Source organism: Myxocyprinus asiaticus, chromosome 24 (genome assembly GCF_019703515.2).
Source record: "Myxocyprinus asiaticus isolate MX2 ecotype Aquarium Trade chromosome 24, UBuf_Myxa_2, whole genome shotgun sequence".
NCBI lineage: Eukaryota > Metazoa > Chordata > Actinopteri > Cypriniformes > Catostomidae > Myxocyprinus > Myxocyprinus asiaticus.
In genome coordinates this window covers 19,924,804-19,939,372 of record NC_059367.1, presented here as the reverse complement: position 1 = coordinate 19,939,372, position 14,569 = coordinate 19,924,804, and the positions used below count along the sequence as shown (strand labels likewise).

Below are 14,569 nucleotides of genomic sequence, written 5' to 3'. Positions count from 1 at the left end.
ACTAAGAGAATGCGCAAAATGATTGACAGGCAGAAAGCGTCATTGACCGCAGACCACGGACACATTTTTGTTTACTGTTTACAGAGTCTAGAGCTGTCACAGAGACCGGAGAGATATCTCACAACACTTATTTCATGAATATCTTTCAAGGAGTGCGACATGTTTTTGCATTCCTTTCCATGAAAAAAAAAAAAAAAAAAAAAAAAAAAGCTTACAGCACATTTAATAAAATTCTAATAATTTCAAAACTATGATTTTATGCTTTCTCTGTGACAAATCATTTTGTATTATGGGAAAGAAGCCCTAAATCAGCATATATAATAGTGGGAATGAAAACATACCAGGAAACAATGCAGAACCACCATCCAACCCCAACCGCCATCTGGTGGGTCCACGTACACAACCTCCTCCTTTTCCTTCTCCATTGACTTTACTTTTTTTTCATAGTGGGGGGTTTTGGCTGCCTTGCCTTCACTGAAACCATCAAAACATCCACTTAATATTAACTAGTGAGTGATAAAACTTCATAAGTTCAGTATCACAATTATCATCAGACTCTAAACAAATGTTCTTCCTCTTCATCTTCTGAACATAGACAGCCATGTCCAAATAAACTAGCTGTTTTTCATTTTGATTTACACTGTAAAAAGTAGCAACATGCAATTGTTACCTTAAAGGGATTGTTTATTTAAAAATGATCATTCTCTCATCATTTACTCACACTCATGCCATCCTAAACTCGTAGGACTTTGTTTCTTCTGCAGAACACAAATATATTTTGAAGAAATCAATGTTTTTTTTTTGTTTGTTTTTTTGTCCATACAATGTAAATCAATAAGGTTCAAAGCTTTCTAGCTCCAAAAATGGCACAAAGGTAGCATAAAATTATCCATATGACACAGAATAATCCATTTACATTTTTCATTTACATTTATAATTTAGCAGACGCTTCTATCCAATGCAATTTACAAAATGAGGAAGGATACAACATAAGCGATTCATCTTAAGGAGACAGTAACACGAAAAGTGCTGCTTTAAATTTTCAATTGCATTAGAAAAGTACCATCCAAGACAGAAATTAGTTTAACAAGATTTTTTATTTGTATTTTTTATTTTTAAAACTCATGATCCATGTCTTCTGAAGTGATACAATCACTTTGTGTGTGAAACATATACAAATTTAAGTCCTGGGGGCCTGGGTAGCTCAGCGAGTAAAGCTGACTATCACCCTTGGAGTCGTGAGTTCGAATCCAAGGTGTGCTGAGTGACTCCATCCAGGTCTCCTAAGCAACCAAATTGGCCTGGTTGCTAGGGAGAGTAGAGTCACATGAGGTAACCTCCAGTTGTGCGAGGATGCCGTGGAGAATAGCGTGAAGCCTCCATACGCGCTATGTCTCCACGGTAACACGCTCAACAAGCCACGTGATAAGATGCGCGGATTGACTCTCTCAGATGCGGAGGCAACTGAGATTCGTCCTTTGCCACCCGGATTGAGGCAAGTCACTACGCCACCATGAGGACTTAGAGCACATTCCAAATTGGGGAGAAACATTTTTTTTAAGCCCTAATTCACTATAAATCTTGACAATTTTATTAGTGTTCCTATAGCTCAACTTGTAGAGCAAGGTTTTGTCTCTTTGGATAAAAACATCAATGACATCTATCACGTTATCATTGTACATCAATGAGACGTTGAATTTTACCATCAACCTTTAAGCAACCATGGTACATTTGAAAAAAAAAAAAAAACTGAACCCAGAACTATATCATTTAAGATAGCATCTGCATTTTCAAAATAGCCCAACTGGGCATGAAAACTGCGACCCTGACAACACTGTCTCTGGTTTGTGAACAGCACTCTGCATATGCGTAAAATGCGAGGAAGGGTGTGAATGATCTTCTCTCGTGAATGCACCAAGGAGACTGCAGATGTCAAGATTTATAGTGAATAAGGAATTACATTTTGGTCTGTTTCTCACCCAAAGCAATCATATTTCTTCAGAAGACATGGATTAAATCACTCGAGGTGTATGCATTACTTTTATTTTGCCTTTATGCCCTTTTTGGATCTTGACAGTTTTGGACACCGTTGAGTTAAATTGTATGGACAAAAACACCTACAGTAATACATTTTTCAAAATATTTTGTTTGTGCTCCACAGAAGAAAAAGTCCTGAGACTTTTTGGGAGAACTTTAAACTCCTTAAAGCATCTAATTCTACTTAATCTAAAATTACTTTTGATTGTGTAACATGACACAATTCAGGTTGATTTAGTCTTACTGAAGGTGCACTCAGTAATTTTTTCCTCATTGAAAAGGTTTAACTCCTAAAGACATGAATTGTTAGTTATTTAGTGATTTTACGCCATGCCAGCTTCCAAAGCTATTCTTATGGTGAAAAACAAGTTAAAATATATTCAAAGGTAGAGTAATTAAAAAAATAAAAAAAAACTATATAAGGTTTTTAAAAAGTATTTTCAATAAAAACTCTAAAACTGATTCAGTGTTGACTTTGTTAAAAATCTCTTCAAAGGTGTTTGCTGAGTAAAGTAATTTCCTAAAAGAAATAAATCCAGCACAATCCAATAAAATATGTTTCAAGGATAGAGGATTCTGGCATGCGGTGCATAATGCTGGATCTTTATCTGATATTAAGAACATATGTGCGAGTCTGGATTGTCCTATTAGGCAACAGGTGTAAATTATCTGATCCCAGTGATTACTGAAATTAAAGATGCGTCTTTTGCCCACTACAGGGATGTTTTCATGGAATTTGTTTGTAATGCATTGATCCCATTCAGTTTGCCATTTGTTGATTATGTAAGAGATTATGGTAGATTTCAGATCTGAGGGTGGTATGGAGCATTTTTTAAGATCTGCAGAAAGTGCTTCTTTAGCAGCTGGGTCTGCTTGTTCATTTCCTCGGATTCCACAATGGCCAGGTACCCAGCAAAAACTAATTATTACAATTCTGTGCCTCCAGAGCTGACAAATCTTTACAAGGGCTGGGTGGTCATTTTTGAGTGATGCAAGAGCTTGAAGGCATGATTTTGAATTTGTTATTATTAAGAAATATCTCTGTCATGATGTTTTAATGTGAACCAGTGCTAGAATAATAGCATTGGCCTCTGCTGTAAAAATTGAACTCCGATTGGGGATCCTTATTCCGCTTTTGTGTGATTGATCACATATGCGGCCGACACATCCGTCTGTATATACAGGTGTGTGTGATGGAAACATCTCTTTGATATCCAGGAGTTGTTGAATGTATTCATTCGGATGGGTTTCAGATTTTTTGTTTCTTGTTTAATCCAGGATTCTAGGATGGGATATTGCAGAAGTATGTCTGTTCCAGTATGCTAGTAAGTCAACTTTTATGTTTTCTATATAAGAGTTAATCTATAGGCCAGGAGGTTGGATATGCCTTGGTTTTCTCTCATACAGATATGAATATTGGGGTTCTGGGATATTGAGAAAATTACATGATATGAGATAATTCATTAGCCTCTACATATAGGCTTTGAATGGGTGATGTTCTGAAGAACCCCAGTGCCAGACGTATGCCTTGATGGCGAACTGTGTCCAAAAGTCGGATATATGATTTCCTGGCTGAGCCATACACTATGCTTCCACAGTCCAAGTGTGATGTGATCTGATCAGCATTCTGTAAAGGTTTAGAAGAACTGAGTTCTCTGCTCCCCACTTAGTCTTTGCTAAAACCTTTAAAATATCCATGGCTTTAAAACATTTATCGTTTAAAATCTTTATGTGAGGGATAAAAGGCAATTTACTGTCAAAGGTTATTCCAAGGAATTTGGTCTCCTTGACAACTTTGATAGGATCATTATCCATAGATAGCTCTGGGTCATGATGGAGAGAGCGTAACTGGCAAAAATGCATATATACTTTTTTACTCTTTGAGAACTTAAAACCTGTTGGACACAGACCAGGCCTGAACCTTATTAATTGTCAGCTGGATTTTCATTCAGTACTGTTAATGAATTTGCCTCTGTAGCAAATACAAATGTCGTCTACATATAGACTGCAATGAGTATTTGATCCGATGACTTTTGCAATGCTGTTTACTTTGATACTAAAAAAAGGTCACTGATAACATGCTTCCGTGAGATACTCCTAACTCTTGTCCAACAGGGTATTACCTACCCTGACTTTAAAATGTCTATTTGACAAAAAGTTGGCAATAAAAATGGGTAGATGTCCTCTAAAACAAAGTCGATGTAGATCCTTTAAAATACCATACTTCCAGGTCGTGTTGTAAGCTTTATCCAAATCAAAGAAGACATCATGTGATCTGCTTATGGCCCTCAATAGCTTTTGTAAGGTTCCATATTATTGGATGAAAAGGTAACATCTTTCCTTTTTCCAGCGCCTGAATTGTTTGAAAGACAGGGCGGCAGTTCTAAATAAAGAACTAATAAATAAAGAGTTCTTTTCAAAGGTTTTGCCTATGATATTTGCAATTTCTTGTGCTGTAGTTAAGACTGAGTCTTGATGTTATATATGTTGAATTTGAGGTCCACTGTTCTTGCCCTTCATTCCGCGAATAAGATTCCAAATCTTTTTCGTTAGAATCTTTGATGTCAAATTGGAGACAAATTGTCTCCAACTTTGTTTCTTTGCCTCATTAATTACTCTACGTGCTTGTGCTCTATTTATTTTTACTTTGAGGAGGTTTTCCATTGTTGGACTTTTGAAGAATCTTCTTTCAGCTTTCTTCCACTCTTTTATAGCCTTTTTGTAGTTATCCTTGAATCATGGCAATCATTTGCAAGTTTTTGGAATAGTATCGTTTGCTAAGGAGATTAAAATGCTGGTAAAATTTTTTAGAGGATCTGGATCATCCTCATGAACTGCATTGAACCTTTCATAGCATAAGGTTTGAAAATGGTACCAGTTGGCGTTTTTAAGTTGCCATCTTTGTATAGTTTCTCTTCTTCATTTGAAGGTCAAGATTAGTGGAAAATGGAAAGAGGTCATTCCACACTTTCCATGAGAGATCTAGTAGTAGCTATGGCTGGCAGATGATGAGGTCAATGGCTGAATAGGTACCATGTCCAGGGTGTAAATAGGTTTGAGACCCATCATTTAAAAGGCACATGGCATGGTTGTTCTTGCCTTTTGTATTACACTGATTACTACCTCACAAGGTATTATGGCTGTTAAAATCCCCCATAAGTATGAAGGGGGAAGGAAGCTACTCCACAAGGTTGGCCAGATCTTAATACTTTATAGTCATGTCCGGTGGAATGTGTATGGAGCATACTGTGATAGTCCTCTGGAGGGTTAGATGTACAGCTGTTACTAGTAAATTGCTATTTAGTGTGATGTATCTGTGTATCACATAATTTCTAATTAAAATAGCTGTTCCACCAGAAACACGTCTATTGTTTGTACCAAAAGAATCTAAAATTGTAAAGTTTTTAAAAGAAAGGGTAGTATCAGGTGACAACTGCGTCTCTTGTACACAAAAGTCAAGTGGATTGAGAATTACAGCTAATCATTGCAATTCTGAAAAGTTTGCTCTGAGCCCACGGCAGTTGCATTGGATAATAGTGTGATCCATATTTAAGTTGGGAGAACAGGGATATTACCCCTAGTTCTGCCTTTTGGTGAGTGGGTCCTACTGTGATCGCCACTCTTTTTCATTTTGACATCTTTAATAGCTTTTGTCTTTGTATTCTCATCTTGTGATACTTTTGATTGTGAACATCCTGCTTTTTTAAGAGTTATAGATTGTAGATTGTAGGGGACCTGGGTAGCTCAGCAAGTACTGATGCTGACTACCACCCCTGGAGTCGCGAATTTGAATCCAGGGCATGCCGAGTGACTCCAGCCAGGTCTCCTAAGCAACCAAATTGGCCCGATTGCTAGGGAGGGTAGAGTGGTTGCGATTAGGGGTTCTCACTCTCGATGGGGCGCATGGTAAGTTGTGTGTGAATCGCGGAGAGTAGCATGAGCCTCCCGTGCTGTGAGTCTCCACGGTGTCATGCACAACAAGCCACGTGATAAGATGTGTGGATTGACCGTCTCAGAAGCAGAGGCAACTGAGACTTGTCCTCTGCCACCTGGATTGAGGTAACCGTGTCACCACAAGGACCTACTAAGTAGTGGGAATTGGGCATTCCATATATATATATATATATATATATATATATATATATATATATATATATATATATATATATATATATATACACACACACACACACACACACACAAACTCTTCCAATTGTCTATAAATCCTATGCTACTCTCCAGACACCACTCAGACATCCAGCCATTCAGTGACACTAATCTACTATAAACCTCAGGGCCAGAGCATATTACAGTGTCTGACATCATTTTTGCAAGTTCACACACCTCTTTAACATTATTTCTAGTGATCTCCAACTGGCAAAGCCAGACATCATTAGTGCTGACATGAATAACAATTTTAGAATATCTATGTTTAGCATTAGCCAGCACTTGTAAATTTGATCTGATGTCAGACGCCCGAGCCCCCGAAATGCATTACAATGTTGGCTGGAGTCTCTGTTTCCACGTTCCTTACAATAGAATCACAAATTATTAGGGCTCTTTCAACATGATTCTCAGTGGGTGCATCACTGAGTGGGGAGAATTGATTGGAAACCCTAACAGGAAGGGGAGAGTGGTGTTGCTTTGCTCAGCGAGTATGCCGCTGAGACGTCATCCAATCGCCCTGCGGCGGGGGCTCTTCAGCCGGAACCAAAGTGTGTGTTTTGGTTGCTGTACTACCCGCATCCATAACAGTATCTACCGGCTTCTCTTTCTCTCTGACCTCCACTAGCGTTCGGATGCGTGTCTCTAACTCATTAACCTTCTCCGTCAGCCTGACTAATTCATTACATTTATTACATGTAATTCCCTGACTGCTGACGGAAGAAGCTATAGTAAACATGTGGCATGTAATGCAGGAAACAATAACATGAGCGGATGCTATGACTTACTGCAATTGTTTGTTTTTGAGATCAATGTGGTTCCTAATCAGCAGATGTTTGAGATTGATGCAATAATCCGTGTAAAACACAGTGGAGAAAAAAAACGAATACACGCAGTCGAGACACGAGATGTAGACAAACGGAAAAAAGTGGAAAAAAGAAAGAAAAAAAACGAAAGAAATGGATGCGCGCGGTATACATGCAGATGAAAGTAGAAAAGCGGAAAAACCCGAAGCATGCGGTAAAATGGCAAAGGATAAAACGATGAACGTATAAGAATAAGCAATGCTAAGCAGGCTAGCAAGCTACAAACACTCATGCAGCGTGCCGTCAGCAACAGGAACAAGTGGGTCCCGCGCTGTACCCAGAAAGACATGAATTGTAATTTTGCATTATATGTAGGAAACCATGACCACTCACATTAAAATGAAGGCTCCAGTCATATCAGTAACCTTATAAAAGCTGTTTTACTCTACATGGAGAGGGTCCGCAAATGGGGCTGCCATGTTAGAATCACATGACCAGCTGAATACTACTCGCTTAATCTCAGTAACCATCCTGTTATTTGATACTTCCACTGATTGATTAAATTATGGCTGACTGTGAATACAAAATTTCTACAATGGCATCTGAAACTGAAAACTTGATTTTAAATTATGCTGCTTCCTAGCTGCTAGGTGTCAGTGCAAGTCCAAGATGACACAAAGACAAAAGTTACTGAGCGCACCTTTAAAACATATTTTTTTTTGCCATGATTACAACCAGTTAATTTAGATGTTAACCCATCAAGCACATTTTTAGGTTTACCAGGTACATTTTACTGTTACTATTTAATCTCATCAATTGGTACTCTTCTATCTCTTTTGCAAGCATTGCATTTGGTGTAGAATTTGGACCCAAAAAGTGCCTGCACTTTACAGTGTGCTTAGATCTGGTGCTGTGTAAATCTTTAAACATTTTCTATCTCAGGAGGCAGTGAACCATGTTGTTGTCGGTATTGTGTGTTGTTCTATTTATTTAGAGTGGTTAAAATTTGAAGAAAGTTGATGATGCCACTGGTTTACACTGGTTATCAGTAAGTGGTGAAGTGTTCACTATGGATCAGGCCTCGAGACCTCTTTCTTTACAGCTGATGCAGCTGATTACAGAATGTCTTGTACCTATGCCTAGTACATGTTTAGAATATTAGCCAGTCTACAAGAGAGTGAGCCAAACAACCATGCTGAAAAGACCAGCTTCACTAGCATGCAATTCCCAATTCAAATGCTGGTTTAGGCTGGTTCAACTTACCAGATGAAGCTGATCGACCAGTATGTTTTTTTCAGGTATTGCTGGTTAACAAGGAAGTCTTGCTGGTCTAAAAGCCTAGTTGAAACATGAGCATGCTGTGTTGTGAACCAGCATTGGAAATAAAACATGTGTTGGTGACTTGCTTTGCTTTTTTTGTTCAGCAGGGAAAGGCTAGTGGGTTCATTTAAATAAACACTGGGCATTAGGTTAACCAAACAGCAAGCCCCATTGCAGAGGTGGTGGATCATCTGAGATATGAATACTGGGTAGCCAGAGTCAGCATTTCTAGCTTTTCTATTTGAAGGAGGAACATGATGAAACGTATGATTTGAAAGCACATAAAAGTACATTTACACACTACAACAAATGTGTATTTATATCAACATATTTATTCTTTTTTCCCAACAGTAAAGTTGAAATTTCTGCATCACAAACGTCACCAAATGAAACTGCCAAAATAATGACTGGTTTCAAACAGGTTTTTCTGAACAATCCCCCCATCTGCTATTGGTCGACCAAACCGAATGTCGACCCCTATTCTCACAACAAGCCAATATTGCTACATCATGCTGTTTGGGATGATCAAACAAATATAACAATGTTATATTGTTAACAAAGTCACAGTGTTCAAATTTTTGGGGAAGATCAACCTACAAATGGCTTAGTTTTATTTCTGCATATGATGTTCGGTTAAGAAAAAGTATTTTAGCACTGGAAACAATTACATCATCTTTAACAGATTCCATAGTGTGTGTGGAACTCTACTTAAAAAATCATGACAGAAACTAATATGGAAATGCTTATTTTGTGTGGATCCATGGCTGACAGATGAATATACCTCCACACAGATGGAGAATCAGGGGGTATTTCTGAAAATATGTGGTTCACTATCATATGTAAAGCTCATGAGTTCAATTGCTAAGTAGTTAGCAGTTTCTTAAAGAGAAGACAGACAAGTGGAAAGGCCAAAGCATGCAGAAACTGTTTAGAGGATTACAGGGCAATGAATTAGACCAGTGTGTTGTAAGGGAAAACATTTTCTTCCATGTGCTTAACACAGTCTGCCCCGGAATGTGTTTGTGCATGTGTGTGTGCTGGCATGCATGTATTTGAGATCACATGTGTGAATGCTTCAGTTTAAGGCCAAAGGCAGGAAGTTGTACTATGGCAGTCTATAGTCCACCCTATTCTTCACCACCACTCTCTCTCTGTCTCTCTCTCTAAAAAGCCTCTTTAAATCCAGTGCTAATTGCATTTTTGGACTTAAGCAATAATGGAAGACTTTTAGTCACAACAAAATATTTACATCCTCTCGTACATGCATTGTAAAGGTTTTATCTAGAAAATTTGTCAGCCAGTTACACCCTTACCCAGGGCTGGACTGGGGGGTAAATCAGCACTGGAAAAAACATTCTGACTTAATCTGACCAGAAAACAATTCAACAAGTGTTATGATAACATGCAAAGGCAATGGAAAATTACTGCTTTTCTACATTGTCTTATGATGTTGAAGACCTTGAAATGGAGACATTCCCTAATCTCGAACATGTGAAGACAATACAGCACTTAACATTAAATTAAACAGCAAACGCAAAATACATCAAGAGCTACTGTATTTAAAAAATGTAAAGAAATAAGTAAAAATAAATCTATATAATGAATTTAAATAATTAAGTAAATATAAAGAAATAAAGAAACAAAACAAATGAAGTACAACACAGAGTATCTTTGCTCTCTCGAAGACACGCACACACATGCACAAACACACACACAGGCTGCTATCAAGAACTGAAATTAGATCCTTAGAACCTTAAGACTAATAACAGTATCATTATTAATTAATCCTAAGTACAATGTTGTCATTTCAAACAGTTATTTCTAAGGCCACATCCATCCTAATCCGCTTTCGTTTGGAAACTGGCAAGCGTCTCCATTTTCGGTGAAGGAAAACGCGGTTTCAGTGAGGATGAGAGGCTTAATGTATTAAAATCAATGCGTTTTCAAATGAAAAATATTAGTGTGGACTTGGCTTAAGTTAGAGGACACTGGCATTTAGGGTCGTCGGACTGGGGGTATTGGTGGACCTGAGTAACAGGGGCCTCACTGGAGGGGGGCCCACAGAAAGGCTATATTGATATTCCATGATCTTATCATGAACATATTATATATAATAATAATAATAATAATAATACGCTATTGGTTGGAATAGAAAGTCACATTTTTACATTTTCCATCCATAAAAAAAATGGGGAGTTCCCCTAATCTGCCCTGTACAAACTGAGTACACATAATGTACATTACTTAGTCTGTTAATGTATCTGCAGAAATGAAGCCAAAATCGGATGTTCAAAAGAGAAAGGAGCGAAGAAAGATCGAGAGGTAGCAGACAATTTATGAGATTCTTACAGAACAGTCAGCCATACATGTCAAGGTAGCTACTTAGGTAAATACTTGTTAGATATCCATGTAAAAAAGGTCCAAAATTAACACTCGACACGTACCAAATGTGAGAAAATAAATTACTACGGCGAGTAAATAAAACAAAAATATTCACCAGTTGAATGGTAACATTATTTGCAAAACTATCATTACATGCTTTACATTGAACTGTGAGAATAATAATCTGACCCTTGATAAATAAAGTGACATGCACGATTCAAATCAAACTGTCTGTTAACATCTGCCGCTACTTGTGCATCTATAAACATCTTTTACCTTAGTGGAAATTTCACCATCAGATGTTTATCTATGATGCCTAAAGGTTTGTTTCTCCAGAACTCCGTGAGATACATGTGGAATATTCCTCACATTAAGCCATCAAAAGAATATGTGAGGAACAAAATCATGATGATGTATTTGACTTTTTCTGAGAGGTGCAGTTACACTTTACTGACACAATGAAAAACCTGTGTTGTTAGTCATTGATATGCAAGGAAAAAAACAGCCATATAATTCCACTATTATATGGACAAAAATAATGCAAAATTCACGGCTAGTAAGAATTTGTTTAATAAATAATTATATAATAAATAAATTATTAATGTTATCATTCATTTAATAGTATTTTAAGTTCATTTTTTTTTTACCCTGAGTAAATCTCAGTTAAGACACAACTTCCAAAGAGCTGTAATGCCTCAGGATAAACTGAACAACATGCCACTTCTCTCTTTTCAGCCATCTTATTGTGATTTTGCCAACAACAAAACTTGTAAATGTATACATGTATAATTTATTTTGTTTCGTTTTTTTTCCTTCAAACTAATTTATTGCTTGATTCAAATAATATTTGTGTTTGAAAATTAAAAGTTGTGAATTACTTAAATAATATAGCACTGTTAAATATCCATCTAAAAAAAACTTTAAAAATGTTAATTAAATATTACCCCCAGATATATATATAACTGGTACTTCAGATTTACCTGTGTTGTTCTTTCGGTAGCATACTCGTTGCACAGAAAATTGAAGAAACTCCAAGCAGGTAGCTTATTTATTCCACGTCATCTTCTGCACTGGAAGCTTAACTTGCAGATCTTGCTTTTGATGAACCTATCACACAAACAATGTTTCAGAGTTATCTTACCTGCCCAACATCTGCAACCAATGGATGCGGCTAGAATTTCAAGTTGCTTAATCATTATAATCCATTACTACAATTTAGCTTGAAAGATGCATGAGATGCATGTTATTCATTGCTAGAGATGTCTGCTTTTGAACCAGCAACCTACCATAACTTGTATTTTCTGGTCTGAAGAGTCATAGTGTTTTTCAACTTTTTTAACAGTTGTTGTGTTGGCATATCTGTGTAGAACTTGACACCCCTGTTAATATCGACCCCCTTTCCTGCTGAAATATAAACTCAATTTAAGAGAGAATTGTATAAATAAATCTCACTTATTCAATGTATCTGTAAAGACATAGGCTAAATGTTGTTGTCACATTACAGCCAGGGAAGGAAAATTTCTTGTTTTCTAAACCCTTACGTTCACAGAATGTTTGGCAAGTACATTTCCACCATGGGCGTAAAATACGAGGGGGACTTTTAATAAAACTTTGATTCATCCCCTGCACGTTTTCATTGGGCAAATGTGTTTACGTTGTGGTTTTCATCGGGCAAACTTGTTTTAACTCGTTTTTACAATTAAGTCAAGCAGTGCAAGTTGCCATGTGGTATATGAATTGTGCTGTACATGAATAATTGACTGTGTATTTCTTCTTCTTTTTTTCTTTTTTTACTCTGCCTATTTCTCTTAGTGAATTAGCAAGCTATGGTGGAAATTACAAATGCTAGTGACATGCTCAAATGTGCATCTAAATTCCGTCTTTTATTTTCACAAATATGTTATCAAAGCCCTTCAAATCGGAAAAAAAAAAAGATTGTTAATGTTTAATTTAGATTTTCATACATTAACAGCCACTACATCTGTCTGTATCAATGCAGTATCCTGCATGTTATGACAAATGCTTATTACTGTATATTGACCCTAAAAGGATAACAAAATTACACTAATCACAGTATTGACCATTTTAATTTTATCAAAAAAATGACTGACTCACAGCAGGCTGCTTTAATAACTTTAAACATGATGCAGTTTAGGTTAGTGGACTCCCAGTATGCAGTGAGAAAAACATATTTAATATTTAATTAAATTTTTTGTAACATTATACTATATAATTCAATAGAAAAGGCAGAGAGCTGAAACAAAATCATCTATAGTTTTGTGGATATGTAGCATTTAAAGTTATTCACAGTTTAGACATGTTATGCATTAAAGTTGTGTGATATTTCTTAATTTATAGGGTTCTCTATTATTGCTAGGCTATACTGTACATTTGTCTTTTATGTATTGTGTAATATCTATTTGCTTTTGAACTACCCAGTCAGAAAACAAAGAAAAAGATGTTAAAAACAGCTTGAAAAAGTTGGTTGAAATTAAACATTGATTAAAAGACCTAAAGATGTCCTGCATGTTGTTCTTATCTCTACTGATATAAGGTCTAAGAATATTTTAGTAAAAGCACAATTTCCTTACAGAGAAATGTTTGTCACTTCGGTTCAATTACATAGTCTCTTTGCAATAGTGCTGTTTGAGTGACTTTTTATTTCTTTCCCCAACGGTGGACTGTAGAATAGAATAGATTAGATAAAATAGTATGCAAATATACAGGTATCCATTACTGTGTGCAATATGAATACAATACAATATAACATACACTACACAACAAAATTTGCAATATAGAAAGAAAAAAAAATAGCGTTCAGTATACAGTACAATGTGAACATTTATCCAGTACAGAACATATTCATGGCTTTCTTTCTTTCTGTTTTGTGGCCTTAAACATAAAAAGCATATAAATCCAATTAAAGGAATATTAAAGTAGAGATATGAGGGAAATAAAACTGTTAGTCAACTAGTTAATTAGTCAACTGTCAGGAAAAACTTGTATTACACTCACTTCTGAACTGATGGCTACACCCCTGATTTCCACACACACATGACAGCTCCAAAATGCCTATGTATAATGCCAGTTTACAGCAGTCATTACATCAGACATTTCAGGATCTACAAAACCTGTTTAAACAAAACTCTTTACTAGTACAGTACGATCAATACAGCCCATCCAAATAAAGAAAAAGGTGTTATTATAATTCAGCATCACTCACTCACTGTCCCTCAACCTGGTTAAGAAAGAAACAGGCATTTTGGCACACATGAAATACTTTTAATTGTAAAATAAATAAATAAATAAATAGCTCTCTAAACTCATTTTTGCTACGTTTCTAAAAAGGGCTTGTAGCTTTTCAAAGATTCACACTGGGACAGCACCGTTCAGGACGTTCTGCACAGTTTGAAAATGGGTTTATCTTTCATCCCCATTCTCAACTCAGCTCTCCCAATATACGACAACCGAAAAGCGAGCAACGAGCCTTGCGATCGTGTAATTTAACGTCTAAAAACTTGGCTTAGTTCATAATTCCAAACCACGACTCAAAGGAGTGTGAAAGCACGACGGTGTTGCACTTACCGCAAATGCCTGTGCCTCTGCTGTCGCGCGCTGTCCGCTGCCGCATAGCGCTCTTCTCTGGCTCGCAGTGGCGTGCACGTGAGTGGCGCTACTGGAGTGCAGTACTTTACACCTATCAATAACAGTCGATAGACGATGACCGTAAGTCTTTAACATGAAAACATGTCTTAATGAATGTCTTTAGAAAGATAAGTCTAAACTTGTTCAGTGCATTGGGAATTCTCAAGTGTATTTCTGCGGGTTACGGGACAATTCAACCCAAAGTGTCACATTAC

The 14,569-nt window shown here is 36.8% G+C and overlaps 1 protein-coding gene across 1 annotated transcript in view; it reads right to left on the bottom strand.

The window, feature by feature from the left end:
- Positions 1 to 14,569, bottom strand: part of LOC127414958 (monocarboxylate transporter 5-like) — a 31,615-nt gene that overhangs the window by 12,706 nt on the left and 4,340 nt on the right. Inside the window, exons 2-5 of the mRNA XM_051653377.1 lie at positions 14,295 to 14,406; positions 11,996 to 12,113; positions 11,690 to 11,816; positions 342 to 474 (exon numbers count right to left, since the gene is read on the bottom strand). Of these exons, the coding sequence (XP_051509337.1) occupies positions 342 to 474; positions 11,690 to 11,712 (156 nt within the window). The 5' untranslated portion in view covers positions 11,713 to 11,816; positions 11,996 to 12,113; positions 14,295 to 14,406. The remainder of the gene's footprint in view (positions 1 to 341; positions 475 to 11,689; positions 11,817 to 11,995; positions 12,114 to 14,294; positions 14,407 to 14,569) is intronic.